Source organism: Pomacea canaliculata, linkage group LG1 (genome assembly GCF_003073045.1).
Source record: "Pomacea canaliculata isolate SZHN2017 linkage group LG1, ASM307304v1, whole genome shotgun sequence".
NCBI lineage: Eukaryota > Metazoa > Mollusca > Gastropoda > Architaenioglossa > Ampullariidae > Pomacea > Pomacea canaliculata.
This window is the reverse complement of record NC_037590.1, coordinates 12179341-12205081: the sequence shown is the minus strand read 5'-3', so window position 1 is coordinate 12205081 and position 25741 is coordinate 12179341. Positions and strand designations below refer to the sequence as shown.

Below are 25741 nucleotides of genomic sequence, written 5' to 3'. Positions count from 1 at the left end.
GAATGACTGCAAATGTCGGTCCTTATGCCTGACTATACATGCAAGGTGGTTTGGACATGTTACTGAGGCACCTATCTCTGTCTGCTCAGACATAAAACCAACAGGAAGCTACTGAATTCTTTTCCAAGCTACGTTTTATTTCAACGTCAGTGTTTCGATTAACTGCTCATTTCAGTAATGAGTGTCGTCAGCTCATGTCTCAGTTTGAGTTTACTTACTTTACAAGATTTCAACGTCAGAAAATGTCAAAAAATCTTCCATTGTCCGTTATTGCGCTTAACTATTAGCAGGATGATCATTTTTCCACACACAAAAATCTTAATATTTGCGTTTCCTTTAAAAATGTTTTATTTCCTTTTCTGAGTAAAGAAAAGTTTTCAATACGTCATAACTACTAAATAACAAATTTAAAATATGTTTCAATAAACTAATTTGTATTGAAAAATGTAGTTTTGTTATCTGTTATATAGCGCCATGAACACTAGCCGTAATTGTTTTTTAAATACATTTCAATGAAACCAAAAAACCTAAATGTTGACATTAAAGAAAGGCGTACTTAAAAAATTTGTTTAGGATTGAACAATTTGCATCTATACAGCATTCAAAAAGAAAGGTTTGCAGGCACACACAAAAGTGCATGCACTTTTTTTGTCTTTTTCCCTGAATAGCACTTTACAAAATTTCAACGTCAAAAGATGTCAAAACAATCTTTCCTTCATTCTTTACTCAGCGTAACAACTGAAGGCACACAATCTTTCCACAAAAAGTTTCTGAATATTTACGCTTCTTTTAAAAATGTTTTATTTCCTTGTCTGAGTTAAAAACTTTTCAAATCCGTCTAAACTGCGAAATAACGAATTTCAAATATATCACAATGAGCTACATTGAAAATGTAGTTTTCTTATCTGTCTGTGGGAATATATAGATATAGATATACTTCTTACTTTAAAATAGTTCAGTGTTCAGCCCCATGTGTACGAACACTAGCTAGAATTGTTTTAAATACAGTCCACCGAAACAAGTCAAACTGAAACGAGCTAATACTATAAAAGAAAGGCATTAAACCTATTTAGATAATCCATTTCATAGAAACGCTGTGCACAAAAACAGCCTTGTCAGTACATGTTTCCTAGCGGCTTGTTTAAAAGCATTGGATTTAATTTGCTTCTTTAAGACAGTGTTAAGTTATAGAAACAAGTCTTAAATATGTAATTTGTTATGATATATGTTATATTCTTCGGTGGGTGCTTGCGACATTTTAAAAAGTAACAGTCTTTGCTCAAATAAGACAAAATATATTTTAGGTCTTATTTAGTCTGTCGGTGTTAGGCCAGACTTTGAAATATTTCGTGTTAATACTGTTTCTTACAGTACTGATGGACTTATTTTATTCTTGTCCACATCCCTTCATTGGCGTTTGGCAGGCGTTGGACCTTACGGTAGTGCGAACGGATCGACTGAAGATCCTTCCCGATCCATATTCCTCATTTCATAAAGCATGGAATCCTCGAACGAAAAATTTCTTTCAGTGGGTGGTTCTTCACGTGCCTTAAAAGAACAAAATATTACCTGCCTCATACATTCTACAGAAGACGAAGACATTTAAAGAAAAGATTGAAATAATCCTTAAAAGAGGGAAGATAAATTTTCTTGCTCTAATTGTATGTTCGATTTACTGTTGTATTATACAGTCTAACATTCAAAGAAAGAATCAAAGTTCCTGACTATTGACGTTATAGAGCCGTTAGCAATACTTTTATTCATGGCAAAGACCAGCAAAAAGGTAATAGGAAACTGAGATCTTCGCAATTACCATCGGTTTCTTAGGTGCTTGTTTTTTCTCTTTCCTGTCCTGTGCAAAAGATCATACAACACAATGAGTCCAAATTGATAATATAAAGATTATTATCAGAGTATTAAAACACACACCTTAATGTATATATAAGTCGAGCAAAATAAAATAAGGTTGATGATTTCTGTATAAAAAAAGACAGTGAAAGGGAAAACTAAGCCTAAGAAACTCAAATACGAATATGTTGTTATATTTGCTGGATGTGAGACAAACTGGAATGTTTAAAGGATCAGAACTTACCATGCAGGAAATGCACCAGCTGATTGGGATCCAGAACAGTGCTGTCAGAAACACGACAGTCATGACGAGGTTAGTCTTCATGGTCTCCGCTTTGAAAAGACAACACAAATATTTGCTTCTAAAGTTCTACTATGTAAACTATCATTTAAAAATATACAGTCTACGTCTTCACAAATAAAACTGATTTTAATTAGTCCCAAGGTAACAGCATGACGATAATAGCGAGGAAAGATTTTTTTTGTTAAAGAAAAAGCAACAAAAAGATATACGTGTACAATGTCTGACACGTTCGTAGCAACTGGTGGCCAGCGACAGGAGAGGCTTTTTCTTCCTGTTTTGACTCTTCATTTTCTTCTTTCCTACTGCTCAATCGACAACTCAAAGCTACCTCAGTTCTTTTTATTTTTCAGCCTCTCTCCTAAACTTTTTGCCGGCATCTAATCATCTCTTGCAAAAAACAGAAGTAAAATCAATGGCGGGTATTTTCACTTCGTCGCATAATTTACATGTTTTGGGGTATCAAGGTATATTTAAAAATATTTTATACTTTTATAATTATAATTTAAAGTATTAAAGGCTATACAAAAACGTCCGTGTCCCTACAACTTTTGCTTTATTGTGGAGAATGAAAATCAAATTAGTCTGATTGAATCTTCTGGAGTGTATCACAAACAAAAACCACATCGAGTGGCTTAACTAAAAACTAACGTGACACCGCTGTCCAGCGCTGGAGTGAGATTTGGCACATGGAAATGATTCCAGGTGTAAAACGAGCACTCTTGAAGTAAATATCTCATCAACGGCTGTGTGTAAGGAGCTCCAGATTACAGAGTTAGTATGTTATTTAGGTATCTATTCATATCTGTGTTTAAAAAAAAAACAAGAACACTTCAGTATGGTTTTAAGAAACACCGGTCTGCGAACTTGCAGAAAAGAATACAGGTCCATGTCAGTTATCATATTTTAATGGCAAAAGTTTGTAACAGGACACCCACGTTACTGAGCCGTTCTAAGACTTCCGGGCTTAAGAGAAAACATGAAGATTGAGGCGATGTTATCAGATCGAATAAATATCAGGACTGGACCTGCAAAGTGTAACAATCAGTCCCTGATAGAAAGTAGAAATAGATACACTAAACAGACAGAGGAACAAAATGTTCAGACAACATTAAGTAGTTCACTAGCCTACATCCAGAATACAGCAAACTCTTGAAGGGAACCATTAGCAAAGGTGAGAATTACAATAGAGTACAGCACAATTTAGTAAATCGCAAGGGCAATTCACACACACAAAAGAACTACAAAATAAGTGGCATTTGGTACACTGCAATAGGTCAGCAACATCAGTGGAATCAATCACGTGTCTGGCACGTAGAAATGGCGATAAGATCGATCACTGCCCAGTTACACCCTCCACATACAAACAAGGGAGAAACTGAAGCCACGAAGGACAGATGATTGTGCAGAAAATAAATGTGACATTAAATGGGATCAACCATGTGCTAAGCCTTTATAGACACCACGAAAAAAACATTAATATTGCTCACAATTACATACAGAATTATAGAAAAAGAAAACATACAAGCGTCGTAACCTGGATAAGTATTTGAGTGTCTAATGACTCCATTTTCATAAGTCTTACAGTAAACTTAGAATTAAACATCTGAACAGAAAATTTTTGTTATTTGAGAGAAATATTAATAGAAGGTTTTTCACATTTTCGAAGAAAATCTGGCGTGTACCAAGAGTGTCAAAATCCAAATCGTTGAAGAAGTTAAATAGCCGGATAGTAAAAGTGCCTTCCGATGGAATACACTCTCCTTTCTGAAAACAAACAAAAAAATCATAATAATGATTCCGATCTCACGCTCTTTGAAGGCAATCTTCGTAGATTAAAATCATTAATCAACACATCACTTGACACTTTAACATATAGTATTTCCCACGACTCACTTCGTTGCATTCACCGTTGTAGCAGAGTTGTCCAGGTCTAAGTGTTTTGTTTGTAGGGAAACACGGACCATTTGTATCGTTGTCAAAGACCTCCAGACAGCAGCGCTTGCAGGCTGCAGAAGCTGGTAACAGACAGAATGAGTGCTGCATGAGCTGGCTGAGAAACACGATACGCGAGACTAACCTTAGCTAACTAATGTAGGTAACATGGGGGAATGCCATCTGAGCTTTGCATTGTTTCCTAACATTTTCCCTACAGTCCTCAGTCTTTCATCCCTTGACTCGTACCAGTCGTAGGAGGGAGCGTCTGGATATACACGGCAGCTGACAAAGCCCTCCACCTTTGGGCCACAGCGAGCAGATCCTGCACAGGACGACCAGTCCCCTCGTTCACGTTCTTGCCCTGTCCACCGCACGCTGAACACCCTCCATTGTACATTAAAGGACAGACTCTGACAAGGTATCGTTGCGAGCTACATGGACAAACCCACTGAGGTTTATAATGTAGCTCCGTGGATAAACCAGGCCAACCTACCTCGCTTCACTGTTGCAACGAGGGATTTCTGAAGTCCTACGCATGTTGTACACGGGTTTCGTACAAAGTCAACGGTTTTATCAGAGACGTTGTACCCTATGGACAGTCAACTCAGGCGCGGGAACGGATCTCTTGAGTCGCGCATGCGCTGGACCAAGGGGGGTATTCGCCTTTTCGGGCTTCGTTTTTCACAGTGTTTCGCAGAGCTACTGTCTTATTATTTTAAGATGGCAGGCAGTAACTGTGCGATTACAGGATGCCCTGCTTGCAAAGGTCGAATCAAAGGTTTATGATCATAATTTTCGCATAAGAAGACTAGATAATAAAGAATTTTGAGAGCTGTGATTCGTTGTGATTCTAGCTTCAGCACCGAAAGAGGGACCACTCTGCCCAGACATTATATTGTCATATTGAAAGTAAGTCACCTTGTGCGATAATATATATATAAATATATTTAGTGTTGTAATTTAAATACGTTTATTTAAAGGACATGTTGCTAATCTACTCTCCGTATACGACCGTTGTTGTATGCTGGAGATAGATAAACCCCACGCAAACACAAATATATTTTCTATTTTGTCTTTATCAGGCTTTGAAGGCTAAGTGTAGGCATTATGCTCTAAAGAATTTTTCTTTAAGAATGGGATTATTGCTTTATATTCATTCCTTGTGTCACAAACAGTTCTAACGCGGAAAGTGTCATCATAAAAACTGCGACATTCTCTCAGGTTTTATAAATGGACACTGGGGATCTGATCCTGATCCAGGTTCAGCCAGAGTTGCCCCATCACTGCAGAAATATCACAAAATAAATCACATTTAACACAGGCATTCGTCGAATTAGTGTTCAACAAATATTCGCCTAAGTACTTCTGTATATTGGCGGCAATGTGTCTCGCTGTATTGACATTACTTGTTCTAACCGCCATTGCGACCTTTGGCCCCAAGTGGGTGGCTTGAAACTGCTATGTTATGTAGTATATACTATCGGATTCAGCACAAACTGGTGTTTGACATTCACCTAGGGAACCACATGGTATTTTGCACGTGGTTCAAGTTACGTTATTTCAAAGTTTAAAAATATTTTGCGTCACCTTTTATTGTGCTTTAAAACTGTTGGATTTTATTAAAAAAAACATTATAGGCATTTCCACCAATCTCCGCTGACTTTTAACAACATGTACACATCAATATACATTGCAAAAGTTTGTAAAACAAAGACATACTCTTAACACATGACGAATCTCTGCTATTTATTGTGATTTAATAGTAATATTTCTTTTCCTGATAGTCCATGAAATACTTTGAATTGAACAAAGCGATTTTTGTGCAATCGCCCACATTCCACCGGCAGAGCGGAGTGTCTATTATTATCATTGTATCTTTATGTTCTTGCACAGAGAACGATCATGGTGTTAATACAATTAATTATCTAGGACTTAAGATCTCACCGTCATGATCACACATGCAGGCTCTGTAGCGCCGATTATCCTTCTCTCCCAGCTCCTTACAGTATGTGGTAATACATCTGCCGTTAATACACTGGCCTCTGAAATAACAGGAAAACCAAGCACTTTTCCTAATAACGATTTTGTTTGTGTATTTACATTTCATCTTCTCTTCTTTTGCTTTATTTATGCTTAGGTTTTATTACAAATATTACTATTTTTTGTTGTAGCTTGCTTGTTTATGATTTTGTTCCAGTGGAGTTTTCAGTGGCTCTCGCGAGTGACATTTCTCACTATCTCAATGCTTGAATCCTTATTTCTCTGCCTGATGTTTTGCACTCACAGGGCAGAATGCAATAGCCAATGCTTCGAAGAAACTTTATGATGTGCCAAAGCTTGGTCATTACTGGTGTCACTATTGCAATTCTATTTGGATTGTTGCAGTTTATCTGCCATCTTTGATGCCATTAGATTAGATTAGATTACTGCCCGTTATGCCGGTCGGCACGTAGGGCAGCGACAAAGGTCCTCCACTTTTGAAGATAGTTGTTAGTGTCTACCATGAGATCGGTTGCACTGCAAAGCGCAGACTGACTTGATACATGTCTACAACCAATAAAGAAAATCATGGAAGGTTTCTTGCATAATGTTCTTCAAGATAAAGTTAAGAAGTACAAACGACAGAGGGCACCTTTAGCACCTCCAGCAGTAGTTTGAAAAGATGTTTACTGTGGTGTACAACATGGTGCTGTTTAGCACCTCGGTCACTTGTATCAAGCTCTCTTCTATTAAATAGTCTCATGACATGTCATCCCTTTATGACGATAATATGTAATTTTGAAGCTAATCACGCTGTACTTTCGGTTTCTATCTCTAAAAATTTCTCAGATTTATAATCTTAATTTCAAACACTAGTTATACTTCTACTAATTTTCATACAAATATTAATGTAATTTTTTTAAAAGCTCATAATAAAATAAGAATTATGTATGCAAAAAGCGGTACAAAAGACATGACATACTCTCCACGGCAGGCTATTCCATTCTCTTTTGGCACAGCAGACGGACAGTCAGTGGAAACACCACTCATCAACCGTCAAGGAAATATATGAAGGCAAAAGTCAAACAGACGAAAATGCAATCAGAAATAACTGCAAATATGTTTTGCTCACAACACAAAACTGCTTCGTCGTAAGAATCAATGTGCAGAGGAAATCAGACAAACAAATAAAAATTATCATACATGAAAACTCTAATATTTGACTTATAATATGACATAGACATTTGCGGGTACAGGGTGAAGGGAAAGGCGTTAGTTATCATCAAATGTTTAGTTGATTAAACAACAAAAGGATACTCGCATTTTGCGCTTTCCATACACGGCAGGTCAAAGTTAGATTCACAATCAGTTCCTTGTGGTGCGATTTTGCAGTCTGTACAGCACGGTTTGTTGAAACCACTGTAAACACCCGGAGCAAAATGAATACTTACAGATGCCTTGTTACTGATTGTTTTCTTTTAAAAAGTACAAGACGCAAGGTTTGCATGCCATAGTGGTTAAAGTCACTGTTCACTGGTATGCGAATAACTGAACCCAACCGTCGCATTTCTTCTCTTACCTTTGGCATTCATGGGTACGTGCTACCAGCAACTGATGTGTGACCAGCGTAGATTTTTTCAATTACTGGTCCAAATGAGATAGAATCTCCTGAAATACCAGCTTGGATGGGAATGAAATTATAGTAAGCTGGAATATTATCTAATAATCATGATCGAAATGGTAACACGTTGAGATACTTAAACACTAGTTTACCTGCATTGTGCAGATTCTTTGAGATGACAAGTTCTGTTACAGCATTTATCTTGGTTTTTTAAGCTGTCCTGTCCAGCGTCGCATTCCTCTTCTGTGTCTAAGACGCCATTGCCGCAAGGAATTCCTTCTCTGGCACGCACTTTCCTTGCTGTAGATAGAATGGAAACTACACCAGTAGAATCGCGAATATGTTGCGACTTTTACACGCAACTTTTAGTTTAGAAAAGGTTTCATGCTTTCTTAGCCTTGATGGACATGCAGAATTATATATATGTCATCAGTCTATTTGATTTTTTTTTAAAAAGTTACACAATTTGTTTTTACTATTAAATCTTAACACTAACCAGTGACTCACTTGAGTGCATACACCTTTGTAGCAGGGTTCTCGAAGGAAAAGACGCGTTTCTGTTGGGAAACATGGGCCGTATATTTTGTTGCCAAGGTCCTCCTGACAGCAGCTTTTGCAGGCATTAATATCTGTGTGAAATGGTAGACAACACAAGAAGTAAAAAATAGTTGGCGAAGACTGCAAGTGCGCCACCTGTCGCCTTAGTATCAATTAAATTCTTATGACCTTTGGACTTACAATCTTGACTCCTATAAAAACATGACCACAAAAAATATTATCTGCTAATATTAAGACCCTTTAAGGGTAAAATTCCATCATCTGAGAACGCCATAAGATGTATATTCAAGGATTTATTAGCGGGTTGTTACGATTTATATTTTACTGTTATTCGTGCTATGTTATGTCACTTTCGTTTGATACAGTTTTATTGTGAACTGTCATTATTCATATAATCCGTTTGGTAAATATCGGACATCTTAATTTCATTTCAAAAGCCCTGGGAATATTTGTACAACATGCTTTTATATATCTGTATCATACTGACAGACTATTCACTGAACAGACATCAGAAGTCTTTGCTATTTTGTCTCTTCGTGACTTGTATCCATGGTCCTAACATTGAGCCTTAAGCACATTACACACTTTTTCATCTACCAAACGTGCTTAGTCACTGTATTTTCTGCTACATGTTTAGACTCAAAGAACAGTGCGTGTACAGGACGTCGACTGCACTCTCAATGAAAATAGTATTTGTTCTACCTGTTGGTCAATGGATATTCTCAAATACTTCGTAATAAGGCATACTTCTTCTGTTACAAAACTGCAGACTTTAAACCCTTAGTGGTTGTTATCATTATTGTATTTTTCTGTTTTTGTAATGCACTGGGAGCCTCTCTTGATGGTTGGGAGAGGCACTAAATGATGATGATTATTATTATGACGATGGTTATGATGATGATGATGATGATGATGATGATGATGATGATTACTAGTAGTAGTAGTATGATTGTGATTATTATTATGATTATGATGAGGACGATGACGACGACGATGATGATGACGACGACGACGAATTTTATTATTATTATTATTGAAATGCACATTTCTTTTAGTAGGCAAGACGATGCCAAGACACGAACTTGGTGTTAATAAAATTAATTCTCAGGGCAGTTTAAAGAATCTTACCGTTATCACACATGCAGACTCTGTAGAGCCGATTATTCTTATCTCTAAGTTCCTTACAGTCCTTGGTCATACATCTGCCGTAAACACACCGGCCTCTGAAATAAAAGGAAAAGAAGTCATTTTTCCTCACTCACAAATAGTATTGTGTATATTTAAATATTATCTTCTCATCTGTTGTATTATTTTTATTGCGAATATAAATACGTTTTGTTTATTTTGGCTTTAGTTACAATGCAGTTATTAGTTCTTAGGACGGACATTTTCCTGTCATCTTAATGTTATGTCATTCTTTTCTTTGCCTAATGTTTCACACTCACGGGGAAGAATGAATGAGTCAATGCTTCGCAGAAACTTCATAATATGCCAAAGCCTAGTCATTACTGGTGTTATTATTGCAATTCTATTTGGATTTTTGCAGTTTATCTGCCATCTTTGATGACATAGCTCGCAAGAAATTGATACAACTAAACTCCACTGTTCTTAGTCTACAAAGAAGTCTGATTTGCTGTGTGAATTTGTACTGATTGTCTCTTTGTTCTTGCTATTTCCATCCAAACATGCAACTCATTTGTCAGTCTGTGACTGAGGTCTAGAAGATCGTTGTAAGTGTGTACCATGAGATCGGTTGCACTGCAAAGCGCAAATAAACTTGATACATGTCTACGACCATTGGAGAAAATCATGGAAGGTTTCTTGCATAATGTTCTCCAAGATAAAGTTGAGCAGTACAAACGACAGAGGGCACCTTTAGCATCTCCAGCAGTTTTTGAAAAGTTGTTTAATGTAGCGTACAGCATGGTGCTGTATAGCACCTCGGTCACTTGTGTCAAGTCCTCTTCTATTGAATAATTTTATGAAATATCATCCTTTGTGACAATAAAAAGTCATTTTGAATCCAATGACAATGTACTTTCGGTTTCTATTTCTATACATTTCTGAGATTTATACTATGAATTTCAAAGTCTAATTACACTTCTATTCAATTTAATGTATGTATTAATATTTTTAATAACTCCTAATAAAATGAGAATTATGTATGCAAAAAGCGGTACAAAAGACGTGACATACTCTCCATGGCAGCGTATTCCATTATCTTTTAGCTCAGGAACCGGACAATCAGCGTAAACACCACTCATCAACCGTCAAAGGAACAAAATGCAGTCAAAAATCAAACACAGACGAAAATGCAATCAGAAATAACTGCAAATATATTTTGCTCACAACACACCACTGCTTCGTCGTAAGGATCAATGTGCAGAGGACATCAGACAAATAAATCAAAATTATCATACATGAAAACTCTATCATTTGACTTATAATATGACATAGACATTTGAGGGTACAGGGTGAAGGGAAAGGCGTTAGGTTTAATTACGGACGTGTTTAGGTGGATTGCTGTCTGCCGAGACCAACGCTTAGCCTCTTGCGAAGTTCGCTGCTAGTCTCGGCGAGCCTAACAATGAATGGGACTAAACCACAAGCTTTGTAAACACCTACCTCGTTTTAGCAGTTAACTGGAAATAAATCTTCTGTAAGCAGTCCACTAATATAGGTCTGTAGCATTATCAACTGTCCATTTCATTAAACAACAAAAGGATACTCGCACGTTGCGCGCTCCCAACAAGGATGTTCATTGGGATCTCCACAAAAAGTTCCTTCTTGTGCGATTTTGCAGTCTTTACAGCACGGTTTGTTGAAACCACTGTAAACGCCCAGAACAGAATGAGTGCTTCAGATGCCTTGTTACTGATTGTTCTCTTTTCAAAAGGGTTGCATGCCATAGTGGTTAATGTCACTGTTTACTGGTATGCGAATAACTCAACCCAACCGTCTCATTTCGTCTCTTACCTTTGGCATTAATTAGTACGTGCTACCAGCAACTGCTGCGTGACCAGCGTAGATGTTTTAAGTACTGGTCTAAATGATAATTGTAGAAACTCCTGAAATACCAGATTGGATGGGAATGAAATTAAAATAAACTGGAATATTTTCTCAAATGATCGAAAAGTTAGCACGTGGAGACACAAAAACTAGTTTACCTGCATTGTGCAGATTCTCTGAGATGACAAGTTCTGCTACAACATTTATCTTGGTTTTTCACGACGCTCTTTCCTACGTCGCATTCTTCGTTTTCGTCTAAGATACCATTGCCGCAAGGAACATCCTCCTCTGACACGCACTCTCCTTGCTGCAGATAGAATGGAAACTACACCAGTAGAATTATCAATATGTTGCGACCTTTACACGCGACCTCTAGTTTAGTCAAGTTTTCAGTTATGTATCCTTGATGGACATCCAGATGTCTAGATAGCTTGAGTCAGACTAAACACTATACTATTTGTTTCTTCTGCGATGTTGATCTTGTAAGAACATTCAGCATTATACACATTGTACACTTTTTCACCAGAGAAGTCAAAGAACTTTAATCTCGTCACACCCTTCACTCACTTCATTGCATACACCTTTGTAGCAGGATTCTCCAAAGCCAAGAGACGTTTCAGTTGAAAAACATGAGCCGTATTTTTTGTTGCCAAGGTCCTCCTGACAGCAGCTTTTGCAGGCATTAATTTCTGTGTGAAATGACAGACAACCCAAGAAGTAAAAAATTGTTGGGGAAGACTGCAAGTGCGGCACCAGTCGCCTTAGTATCAATTAAATTCTTATGACCTGGAATTACAATCTTGACTCCTATCAAAAACATGACCACAAAAGTATTATCTGCTAATATTAAAGCCCTTTAAGGGTAAAAAATTCCATCACCCTGATCGTCATAGGAATTATATTCAAGGATTTATTAGCGGGTTGTTACTATTTATATTTTAATGCTATTCGTGCTACCTTATGTCACTTTCATTTGATACAGTTTTATTGTGAACTGTCATTATTCATATAATCCGTTTGGTAAATATCTTAGTATCATTCCAAGAGTCCCTGGGAATATTTTTACATGCTTTCATATACCTGTACAATACTGACAGATTATACACTGAAAAATTATTAGGCAGCCCTATAAAACTGATTTGAAAATTGTTATTTTTTTAAGCTTACTCATTCCTTCCATTCCATAGCCAAAGAGTTGTTGGGGACTACACTGCGGTGAAATATAGTTACTATAACACTATAACCTACTGTAGAGGAGTGCAGCTGTGGTATTTCGTTCAGACCACTTCAGCAAAGTACATCTGCCAGCTTTCTTTCTACATCTGCTTGAGTGTGTGGTAAAACGTTTACTACCCACATCATGCATTCGCTACCACTCTGTTACAAATTAAATGCTAAATAATTCTACTTTAAATGGAACAGTCGTATAATTTAAATGCTAAATAATTCCATTTTAATTGAACAGTAGTATAATTTAAATCGCAATAGTAATCCATCAGTGAGTGGCAAGAGCCACTTGTTTGAATAATTTTACAGCCTCACCATCTTGGCACTGGCACTGATTGTAGGTCCTCCCGTTCTTTTTTTCAAGCACTTCACACGAGGAAAGACACTTGCCTTCAAAACACACACGACTGACACAAGAAAAAAAGCAAAATGATCAAGTTGCTGACTCCATGGGACAAAACGTTTTACAGTGTTCCCTCGTTTATCGCGGGGGATAGGTTCCAAGACCAGCCGCGATAAACGAATTTCCGCGAATTAGGGACATACATGCAATAATAATCTATACATGTAAAACAATATCATGTTAGTGTAAAGTAATATATTAATCATGGTATTAATACAGTACAATAGCACTTAAGTGTAAAAAAAATTATACAACACAAAGAAACCCAAAAAACTGCTTCGAACTGGCTGCGAGATGGGAGATACCAATCATGGCTCGTCGCTTCCGCATATCAATGGATCTCTCATACACAATTATTTCTTTTGTCTGACTATTCACAAAACTATCATGATATTTTAATAGAAATAATAATATAGCTACATTCTTCGTCTTTTTTCCTGTTGAAGTATCTATGGTATTTTGTACAACGATCATTCCAACGCGGAAGTAGCGATCGATACTTCACTTCAAAAAACCGCGAAGTAGTGAATCCGCGATAGATGAACCGCGAAGTAGCGAGGGAACACTGTATATGCACATAAGTCAATCTACGTAAAAGATCACAATGACCTTCTATTTTATTCATTCGATAATAAGTCACCCTAACTTTTATCAGCATCATCCTTTCTTCCACTCTCTATCCTCTGTGTTTGCTGTTCGCTGTCATTATTTGTTGCTTGTTGTTACTTTTCTTCCTGTGCTTGACTCGATATGAGGTCTGATGTCACACTGATATAAAGCTGATTATCCCTTTCCATGATATGACATCAGTCAGTCAGTCGTCCCTGTACCGGTACCTGTCGTGTGGGGAGCACATGCATAGACGCGGCAGCTGACAGGACCTACCACTCTACTGTGAACGATAGTCAGCAGTCCTGTACAGGACGGCTAGTCCAGTCTTTAACTTTCGTCAGCCAGCTCTTCCTCTGACTACCGCAGCGTCGACTACCTGGATGATATAAAGGATAATAGACGATGTCTCGTACTGGGTCACTTGGCCAAAGACCATCTTTGGTCACCTGAAAGTAGAGGTTCCTGGTGTCCTGTGAGTGTCAATCGTGCTTCGTACTAAGTCATTGGTTCTATGTACAAAATTTGTCTTTGTATGACTCCTGGGTCAGCCTCCTCTGTCACTTGTTCTCAAGTGCCTGGATTCTCACTTTCGGCCCGCAGAGTTCACGTCACATCCGTAGAGCAGGATCACAACATGACAACATGACAACATCACAACAAGACTCCTCGAGAAGCTATCGCGGTTACTCTGCGGAAAGACACAAGAGTCGATTTCACTGGATATTTTCAATTGTTATAAACATCGGCAACCAAAATAGTGCTAATACGTGGTAATTAAGTGAGAAACGAACCACTTATTTCTCCTGTATTGCTCTCGTGCTCTGGAGTTGTAACTAAATATATTTTTGAAACGTTTGACCATCGCCAGAGACTTATCACAAGCCTTGAGTATCCCTTTCAAAGCTTCCTGGACTATTTTCTTTTATGTTTCCAATGAAGGTGTGGACATCACATTCCACAAGGTTCTGTGCGGCAAATTTTCCTTTAACTGTGGTCTTGAAAACATCTGCAACGTTTGAGTCTTGCAGTTTCCCAAGACTAAAGCGAACACAGGGTGGAGAATGATGGGTTGTTTGAGAGTTGCTTCGCTTTTACCTTCAGGTTCGTTACAACAACGTCCTGGTCGATACCTATATCAGTGCATGGACACGTACTTGTCTAACCTTGTTGATACTGGATCTCAATAATCTCGACAGCAGGAGATAGTCGATTTGAGTATGAACCTATCCGTCTGGTGAGTGCCGTGATCGCTTTCTTGTCGTGGTGTAAGGTGTTGGCTGAGTCGCTGTCTCTGCTCAAATTCAAGGACTCTGGCACCGCTATCGTCCGTTTCGCTAAATTTGCCCACCGTTCCTGCCTATTGCTGGTAGGCGTCTGGGCGGACCTGTGCATTCCAGTCACCGAGTACAACGAGGATGTCCTTTATCGGAACTCCCTTCACAACCTTGTGTTGTTGTTGGTAAAACTCCTTCACTTCGTTAATTCCATGCGTGGAAGTTACAGCGTATACTTAGACCATTGTGTTATTGTGGGGCTGAGCCGAGACACGTATGAGACAGCCTGTTGGATAATGTGTACAGCTGATGACGTCTGTGGCGACCTTGTTGTGTATGAAGGCCACGCCGTACTCCTGTCTAGCATCCTCCCCATTGTACTACAGCTTGTTCATATGACAAACCCACAGGCATTAATTCAGGAGACTTGTGAATCAGTGAATGAATGGTTTGGAAAAAAATCAGCACAGCTTTAGATGTTGCTTCTTTAGCGCCTTAATATAATATTTTTGTACGAAATCATTGACAAAGAAAAATGAGTAAAATCATACTAGATCTCTGGGAAGAAAATAGTTGAATTTTCTGCCCACAGACAGCAAATCTTTGTCGTATTTTGTTGATTTTATTTGTCATTCTACTAGCATGTCCACCGCTCTTGGGAGCACAACTGATTTGACTATTTCAGACTCTGTTTCTGCACTCCAAGCTCTCCTCTAAAATGATTCTAACAAACCCCTTGTGGTACAGTTTTATAAAATTCATGCAGCACTCTTTCAGCGAAACAAGGACATCGCTTTTATTTGGTCTCCTGGCCATGCTGGTATCCCAGGCAATGTTTGAGCAGACCAGGTTGCCAAGGCTGCATGTCAGTACCCTGGTAAACTACAGTCAATTATCTCATCAGACTGCAAACCTTTATTCTCGGTCTAAATTCAGTTCCTATGGCAACGCCACTGGGACACTATGGGCCAAAACAAGTTGCCACCCTTTCCTGCCTTTCCGACCGCCTACCTTCTTGCCACCCTTCGAGGAGGGAGGAGGTGGTCCTTACAAGATTAAAGACAGGACACACCTATGCCACACAAGGACACCTCTTGCGAGGAATTTACCATCAAATATAAACAATTTTTATGTTCCGATAGTTTTGTTTTTAGTGTGCTGGCAAACTTTTTTGGGTTTCACCAACCTTTTTTATACTTTATCCACCTCTTCTCATCTTTTACTTACTATGTTGGCTTTTTACAAACTATCATATTTATATGACTTTGGAAGATTTATAGCTAAACCTTTAAAGTTAAAGCTACATTTTGCCGTGATATAGCCCTAGTTTCTGGCATGGCATAAAACACAAACAAACAAACATGGTGTGTTCTAATTAAACATGGCCCTCTGCTGTGAAAAGGTTGTTCCTAAGCATGTCAATTGAGCACGCGATCTCCTGTCTGCTTAGGTACAGGCGATTAAAAAGTAGCACACCTGGTGAAAGCGATACTTATCCCTAACTTGTTTCTCAGATATATATATATAACACAACTAAGACCTAGTTTTCACCTGTCTTGGCAAGCGGCGCCATCGGGAACAGGGACAGAAGGAGGACAAATATGTTCGACGCCACTAATCAGTGGTTAAGGTCTTAAAAGAAGAAAATAGTTTACCAAACCTCTTTGTCATAATGCTATATATGGAGAGAGAGATATATATTTATATTTGGAAAATGGATCTGAAATCTTGATACTAATCACATCTTTGTTCTTGCTGTCTGGTCACCACAAAACATGCCTTTCGTGTGTTCGTCTGTTGGTAATGTCATTGTTACTACTTACCATGACATCGATTTGTAGGTCTACAACCGTTTAAAAGGGTCATGGAGAGTTTCTTGCAGAATGTTCTTCAAGATGACGTTGAACAGCACTTACTAGGTCACTTTTGCACTACAGTAGGCGTGCGTCAAGGATCTCGCTTCCACCGGTGCTGTTCAATATCTTCTCGCACAACATCCTGCGTAACACCCTCCACTACCATCAAACTTCCATTTCCATTGGTGAAAGGCCTACATATGGTATACATCTGTTAACAGGTTCACAGAGAACGGCAAGATCTTACCAATAGATTGACGTGTACCTCGATAAAGGAAAAAAAAGTAAGCTGTCTCTCACACACACACACACACAATGTCGATACTTCATAATAAAATTAATTTCATGATTTACTTGTTAAATAAAACTCAGTTGGCCTTAATAATCAAACATTGCACCTACTTGACTTACGAAGCAACAAACAAAACTTAAAATAACAAATTAAAAAGGATACTCGCACTTTGCACTTTCTATACACTGATTGTCGGGGTCTATTTTACATTTGGTTCCCGCTGGAGCAGTTTTGCAGTTTCGGCAACACTGACTGTTGAAATCACTAGAAACATCAAGAAAAACATGAAGAACGATACTGCATATTACATTTTGCACCCGTACTTTTATTATCTTGCTTTCATAAAAAGATAAAGGATGCTGGTACATACATCGGGTGTTTTGGAAATGTGGAATTGCAAGACACTTCACAAACCAACTTGCCTGCAGCGAGCGTTTTCTCTGAGCAGACAGATGCTGCTGCAGCATTTGTCTTTGCCCTCCAGACCGTCTGGGCCTGCATCGCATTCTTCTCTAATATCAACGACTCCATTGCCGCACGGAATTTCGTCTTCAGCACTTTCTGAAACATGCAGTTAGCAAGAATGATTGCTGGTCACTTCCTGTTGTTTTCTTCTGTCGAGTATTTGTCGATTTCAAAGCGTAAGCTTAACTTCTCTGATTAAGTTATGTTCAATTTATACGACAAAATCTACGTGAATGAGGTACAGTTCGAAGAAATAAGCAGCTTCAAGTACTTAGGAGCCATGAGATAAGGTTCACTACCAAGTACAATCTGCACAAATTGCTGGTAGCACCGAGCCTGCTCGACGGATATGACACGTGAGCTCCGCTCGCTTAAACGGCAAGGAGAATCCAGCCACTCTAGAACATGTGCTTGAGGAGGCTGTTCAGAATGTCATACAGAGAACATGGAACCAAAGAAATAGAATTGCTACACTCACAGGACATCAGGAGCCTCTACTTTCAAAAGTGAAGGGACGTAAGATGGTCTTCGTTGTGCATGTTACTCGCTGCAGATGATAAAGTCTCTTGGTTGTTGAGTGCTCACGAAGCTTTTGTACAGCGCTTAAGTGACTTGAAATGATGTTGAGTTTTAAAATCGCCTGTCACAACTTCCTTGACTCAAGTTTATTTTGGGAATAGTTTTCTAACAGTGGTGTTCAAATACTTTTTAAAAAAAGTAGTCCAAGAATTAGTTGGTGTCTGTTCAAACTGATGGTTTTGTAGTTTTAACACTGCTTAGTTTTTTGTTTTTGACTTTGATGACCAGTAAGTTGGTTCGTTAGACCATTCTTCACTTTGCCATATTGCGATGTTTCCTACTTTCCGTTTCCTCCTCACTGTTATCAGAGCCTTTGGCCTTCGTCTGCTGCTGTTTTCTTAAATCCTGATCATGTGACCTTTGTCAGTCCAATGATGTCTCACCCGTATAGCTCTAGCAGGATAGTGAGTTCTCTCATCTTTCCGCACTGGTGTAGTGTTTGTACGCCTTTGTTTCAATGAAAGTTTTCTTTCATTTAAAATTTACAGACTCTATTTACTATACAAAGAGTGTGCTGCATACAAATATATAATAATATGCTCGTTTTAACAGCTTACCTATAAAGCATTCCTGGCATACTGAGCTCAGCATAGGGGAAATAGAGTCTATGCTGCATGGCGAAAAGCGCTGAAAATTTGTAAAAACATATTGCAACTAAAACATACAAACTGGATTTAACAAAACTTGAAAGATTTTTATTCCGTTATCGAAAATACTATAAGTAAATAGCTAAAACATAAAAAGATATAGGTTTTAGAAAAAGGCCGAAAATGGAATGAATTGAGTTTAAACAAATCACAAGAAATCTTGAACTTAAATATAGATTATGGTCTGAAGAAATCAAATAATATTTAAATAAATTTTGTAGACTGCATTCAATTAATAAATAATTATTACAACGATATCGTTAAATTCTGTCTTCATTTCAAAACTTATGTTAAAAGGCACATATTTAGTCACATTGAAAATATCGAACAAAGCAAAGAAACACAAATTACTGAACTAATGCCACAGTTGTGATTAAATATCACATACAACATACAAATTGCTATGCCAATGAATACATGTGTGGTATATGAGTCCAAAACAAGTATCTAGAGAGCACGTAAAAACGATTTCCGTGTCTGAAGTAGAGATCGAAATATTGTTTCTGAGCTAAAATTTGAAAAGTGGCGGGTGGCTTATCTGTGTAGTAGGAAACGAGGAAGGTGCGGTGCAGTAATGATATCGAGTGCTTCTAAGTTTGATCTTGCCGTCGATTGCACCATCACAAAACAGCGAATAAAACGCAAAATGTCGAATGTAATAATTTTATCCGTAAAAAATGATTAGATAAATAAATGATGTAGACCTTACAGTTAGAGAACTAAGCTAACATAAGTGAAAACACAATATTATGGTCATGAATTAGTTTTCTGATGAAGTGTATATAATGTGGATTGTGGGTGTGTTTTGTACAAATGAAAGCAGAAAAGAAAAACTGTCGTAATAGGTACTTAGATTAGATTGCACTCGATGATTTGCAAGCTGTAGTCCTTTGCAGATGATTAATAGAGAAATGTTTCTTCTACAGTTATTTCCCAATCATTTAAGCAAGTGAGAGGATAAAAAGTAACAGTATTAATAGGATTACTATTGACAGACAAGTGTTTACATTATCATGCTTTAGCCACAATTCTCATTGTAATCTGTTCATTAAGCAGATACAAGTTTTAATAGCCAGTGTCTGGCTTTACATGTAGGCATGATTGTCTTTTCTGCTGGTATGCTGGAAATTGCTTCAGCTGCTCGATGCATACTTTATAATACTTTATAATCTCACACTTGCGGCAAAATTGTTTTAGACTGAACAAATTGGAACATGTAATTATTGTTGATGTGATGAGATCCTGGCTGCCTGTTACTTTGATGTATTTCTCTGATGTAGGCGCCAATACAGTTGTCCGCTATATCTCCTCAAACCTGCGGTAGTGCTCGTGTACAAAAGGTTTAATAAACTGATTTAGCACAGCCACATGTTGTCCACAAGGCGTTGCTACTGAAGGTAATCTCCATGTAGGCATCACAGGTAAGGCTTGATAGTGACTACGCCACCCGCTCCACAGTCATTAACAATGGAATCCACCAACGTCAGGTTATTTCCATGACATTGTCATCATGAGAATTTCCACTGCAGATCAGTAACTCAAGATGAAACCTTGGTTCATCACTTCGAACCTGAATCAAAGATTCAAGGAAACAGTGGACACGCTGTGCTTCATCCCTGAAGAAATTCAAGCAGGCCGCGTGGGTTGGCAAAGTGACGGCTTGTGTTTGTTGTAATTGTGAAGGAGTAAACAGGATAAATATCTTATACCAGACGACATCAATGAGGAGCAGAGATCGAAAATCTCAACTTCACAAGTAGCAATCGCATGGTCCATCAATTAAACAATCAAAAGCAGCATGGTTTACATCAGGGGTGGGCAACATACGGCCCGCGGGCCGGATCCGGCCCGCGACGGGATTTTGAATGGCCCGCAGACTGGTTCTGGTCGTACATGATAATGTGGCCCGCTGCCACATTCTGCCGCAATCTCCCACTACTAATTACTTACTTACTGCGTCGAATAATAGTGACTGTTAGTTATTTTGATTCTTTGTTTTCAGTTAGAATTAGATTTAGAAGTCGACAAGAAAGCAGTATGTTTGTTGTGCAGTGAAAGTGTTGCCGTTATGCGACGAAACATGCAGGCTATGGCAGTACTATGGCAAGCTATGGCAGGCTATGGCAAGCTATGGCAGGCTATGGCAGGACTTTATCAGCAGCGGAACGGCAAACAAGAGCAACAGAACTGGACGGAAAACTTGTAAAGCAGCAGAATGTATTCGTAAAAACCAAAGTAGCCCAGAAAGCTGCTACTCATGCCAGCTTTGTGGTCGCATACAACATTGCCAAGCACAGCAAATCGTTCAGAGATGGTGAATTTGTCAAAAAGTGCATGCTCGATGTCGCTGATCAAGTCTGTCCAGAATAAAGAAAGAAGTTTGAAGAAGTCAGTTTGTCGAGAAGAACTGTGGTTCGCCGCATTGAAGCAATTGGTGAAGACCTGACATCACAACTGAAAAGGCGTGTACCTTCATTTCAGCTGTTTTCCTTGGTATTGGATGAAAGCACTGACATCGATGACACTGCACAGTTGCTCATCTTTATACGAGGCATTTCAGAAAACTTTGAAATCACAGAAGAATTGCTGTCAATGGAATCAATGAAAGACACTACTACCGGGGAAGATATTTTTGAATGTGTGGAAAATGCCATGCATACAATGCAATTAACATGGCAGGAAATGGCCAGTAGTACTTCCTTGCATATGTAGATAAATACGCGATTATGGTATTGATCCAGTAATCTGGCCCGCCAAGGACTTCATTTCCCCATATCCGGCCCGCCAACCGGAGAAGTTGCCCACCCCTGGTTTACATGGTTTACAACGTCCAAAAAGTTTAAGTGTCAATAAAGAAGTTTTATAATCCTGTTAAGTCAAAAACCTAAAACAAGATGGAAGCGAAGAACAGTACACAGAAGCCGTTAGTGAATGAAAATATTGATTGGATGAAACGACGCAGCACAAGCAATGAGGAACAATCCAGAACAGATGAGAACGACACAACAAATATCACAAATAGGTTAAATACGTTAAAAAGCGACACAGATCCATGGACCAAAAAAAAAAAAAACGGTAAAGAGCTAGTCACCTCTATACAGTTAGGCGAAGGGTCATCAATCTCTTGCCCCCTCATTTTTATTGATGGTTTTATGGCCATTCTTCTCACTGTTGTGAAATAGTTATGTTTAGGAAGGTGACTTAATGGTTTGGTTCCTGTTTTGTTGCAAACTTAGCAAAATTATCAGCCTCTTCATTCCCCTTTATTTCTATATGGTATGGAACCCAGAGGTGTGAGAAGAACACGACGTTCAGCCTTTAGGTCCCTTAAAATATAAGTCGCCAAAATTTCTTCATTTATATACAACCGTCGTTTAAAATCTCACTGGTGAACTACAAAATATATAATCAATAGTTACAAATCAAAACAGACATAAACATAACCTATATACGTACAAAGGTATTGGGCCGTAGGGTTAGACTTGAAGACGGGTACATGAGGTAGCGACCACCTTGTTGGTCGTTAGGAGAACATTCGCCTGGTGGATCGTGTGGAGCACCCCAGTTGTGCCCTGTGTCAGCAGTAAGTAGAAATGTCACGACTCGTATTGTTGTAGGACTGTACTCACTCAGAGCACTATACTTACTTAAATACTACGGTAAAACCAAAATCAAGTCATAACTGGCAAAGTCTTCAACGGAGGAAAACTCAACCTGTCTACTTTCATTCCACGAACCCTGACTTCAAAAACCTAGAAATTGAAATTCATTGATTTAATTGTTGGAAAAAAATAATGTTGAAATCCTTATCATAATGATTTTCTTTGGAATATTTCGCCATTGTTATGTTGAAGATTTGTAAGGGCATTCACTTTCCAGGAAATAGCACTCCATCCATACGTGTAAACTGGTAGACAACGATGCTCTTTTCAAATACATTATTTATACTTTAAGCGTGCTTTATGCACACAGAAAGTTGCAACAGTTTACAAACAATCCTTCTCAAGAATCATATTTTTACAAGAACGTAATTTTTGCAAAAGGTCATTAATTAAGCACAATAGGGTGATTTTATCTGGAAAACGAAGAGAAACCAGAGACAGTAGGTCAGCCACAACCCATCTCGCCCCAGTCATATCGACCTCCTGCCACCAACCCAGCCATGACTATATCGTCCTCCGTAAAACGACAATGTCCAAAATGATCGACAGCGATTCAGCTTTTTATATTAAGCCTGAAGTTTTCAAAGAACTTTTAAAGACGACGTTCTCTTCAAAGGTCAATATGAACCTCGCCAAAAAGAAAGTTCATAATTTTATGTCGGATGTCAATGTAATCATGCTTCTACGAGATCATGCTGTCTACGACTCAAGATTAACAAAACACGTATACCACATAATGTTTTAGCATAAGACTATAATTTTTCGCTATCACATCATTCCAGTTTGTTTGTGTCATGCATCATATTGCTCACCAAGCTCTTGAGAGTCGCAAATCCAGTAGAAGGGTAGAAGAAGGCGTCAGCATGAACAGAGAAAATATTCATGATGTACACTTTATCACAAATTGTAATGTGTCCTTAATAACAGAAAGGAGATCGACCACATAAAAACCTGTACGAAATTTAAATTATAAGAGAATAAAAACACTTTTTATTTAATAAAACACATAGAATGTAATGAAATGGCAATATTGGACTGAAAGATGACTGTCAATAAGTTAATAAACTTCTTTGAGTTAGCATAATATAGTGTCTCCTTTTAGAGATCGTTTTGACTAATGTTCTCGTGACATATTTGCTGAAATTCTATAAGCTAAACATCAATGTTTGTAAGTGTGCGAGCAGTTTGTATAAGTGAATAATATTGTTTATTGTCCCAGTTTTGCTCGCCCCAGATAAAGGGGTTACACAAATTAATAATTATTAGCACAGATCTCCTGTATACTCGCTTACTGTATTTATAGTACAGCTCTTGTGACACATTTCTCATACCTTAATAAACAAGAGATGTTTTCAAGTGCTTTTCTAGGTAAACGATTTTAGGGGAGCTGCACTATTTGTGCCCAGTCGCTAATTCATTTTGTATTAGGGTATATATACATAGAGAGAGAGAGGATACCGTCTACACTCGTCAGTAACTAGGGCATTTGCATGCGGTTCGTGGGGTGACACCTAGCAATCACTTCATTAAGTGTCCACAATGCCTAGCTTTTCTTTTCCCAAAACCACTCTTCATATTTTGAAAAAAAAAACCTATAGATCACTATATTCTATAGAGCACTATATTCAATTTATCAAATTGTACCTCAAGTTCCAAATATTTGAATTTGCTGTTCAGAATATTTAAGTGGTTTTGTAAACCTACCAGCGTGTCAGAAAACAAGGTAACAGCACTAGCGAAAAGTAAAATATATAGTTGCATAAGATCGGGGAAAAGTTGAATACTGTGCTGTCCCTTATTCCTGATGTTACTTTCAGCTCATTTATAAATATTGAAAATAGTATTGGGCTGCAGCATCGGATTGTTTATCACCACGAGGACTCAAGACACATTGTTAAATCAGTTCCTACTCGAAGAAGCGTCTACAAGTTTCCTGTTTATACCTTTTTATATACAATGTCAAAACTAATTCCTACTTACGAAAATCTATGAAGGCTGCATATAGTTTTTTATGTCGAGTAAGGTTTGTTTTTTTATTTATTTTTTTTATCAGAGACACTGTTGTGCTGTAAGCCTGTCAAGGAAGAGTGTTATTTCCCTTAGTCATGTAGCTTGCGAGTGTGTCTGAACGTGTAACCGTCCTGTCTAAAGTGAAATCCCCGTGCAACCGCGAAAAATAAGTAGTGACGAGAGTTCACCTCACGCTCTGGCTGGGTGAACGGGTAGTTAGCATTCCCAAAGAAACCGCCGAGACGGATGGTCTTGCTGTACTAGTGTGGTTACAGGGACCAGGTATGATTGAACCGTGTGTCAGGCGGTGACGTCAGTGTGTGACGTAGTCGTGACAAAGCCTTCTTGAATCCAGTTGCTCTTCCCAACAGAATTATTTAATTCCATCCACCTATTGATCCTTTTATTTAGAATAGAACTATAGACTTTACTATGCGGATTCCTCTATAGTTGTCTGGTAGATTGGTATCGTCTTTAATGTAGTGAGTAAATAATAGCTTCTGTTTATTCACTTTGAAAAAGACTATAGTGAAACAAGTCATTCAAGTAGGCAACTAAAAAGTAATTATCTTATTTAAATGCTTCATAACTTCATTGTTGTGTCAGGTGTGTGTCGCTGTGATGAGACTGATGAAGTAGCAGGAGTCGCTACTAGTCTCAGCGTGTGTCGCTGATTGTGTATCCGGAGTGTCGCTGACTACCCAGAGTGTATATTACGTGGACATTGTTGTAGAAACTGTAAATAAAGTTCTTGGGAATATCTTCGACTGCAAAGACTCAATTTCTGGAAGAGGTTGGACCAGTAAGTTTAGCACCCGAAACGAGCCATTGACAACGACATAGGCGCCTGGGACTTATGCTTTGTCGCTCGATTTAAATACGGGACAACCAACCATCCACTTTTTCCCGTAACAGCTTCCATTTCAACATTTCTTATAAATACACTTCTCATTGCCTCAGTAACTTTCCTGATCTTCTAGACTATCTTTTAATAACTTTAGGAGTTTTATGAGTTATTTTTAGTTGCTGTACAATAAAGTTTTATATTCCTGTCTCTTCCATATTAGCTCAGCCTGTCTTCAACTGAATTGTTTACATTGAATTTATTCAGCTGTTTTCTAAGTATTCTTCTGATTTCCTTATACACTCAAGATCAAATGAAATTTGTGTCTTTTTTCTTTGACAGTGATCAGAACACTCTTCATGCAGTGACCAGCTTGGCGTACACCATCCATAAATCCTGATAGCGCAGTAGTAATATCCCTGAGTATTGGCTGTGTATCGCCTTAAAAAATGTCGTGACCTCATCAGATTTTAAGTTACTGGTATACACATTAACATGTTGGTCATTCCATATATATTAATCAAATTGATTTTCTCTCTATTCTAATCTAAAACGGTGTTTATTCCGTTTCTTTCACGGATCGGACTATAACGAAAGGTGTTTTCTTATTTCACT

At 38.2% G+C, this 25741-nt stretch overlaps 1 protein-coding gene across 1 annotated transcript in view; it reads right to left on the bottom strand.

Annotated features, from left to right (window-relative positions):
* Positions 1–1289: 1289 nt before the first annotated feature.
* LOC112559955 (ADAM 17-like protease) overlaps positions 1290–25741 on the bottom strand; it is a 130702-nt gene continuing 106250 nt past the window's right edge. Inside the window, exons 26-33 of the mRNA XM_025231511.1 lie at positions 7385–7486; positions 7050–7112; positions 6032–6129; positions 4046–4167; positions 3835–3916; positions 2093–2181; positions 1814–1852; positions 1290–1548 (exon numbers count right to left, since the gene is read on the bottom strand). Of these exons, the coding sequence (XP_025087296.1) occupies positions 1435–1548; positions 1814–1852; positions 2093–2181; positions 3835–3916; positions 4046–4167; positions 6032–6129; positions 7050–7112; positions 7385–7486 (709 nt within the window). The 3' untranslated portion in view covers positions 1290–1434. The remainder of the gene's footprint in view (positions 1549–1813; positions 1853–2092; positions 2182–3834; positions 3917–4045; positions 4168–6031; positions 6130–7049; positions 7113–7384; positions 7487–25741) is intronic.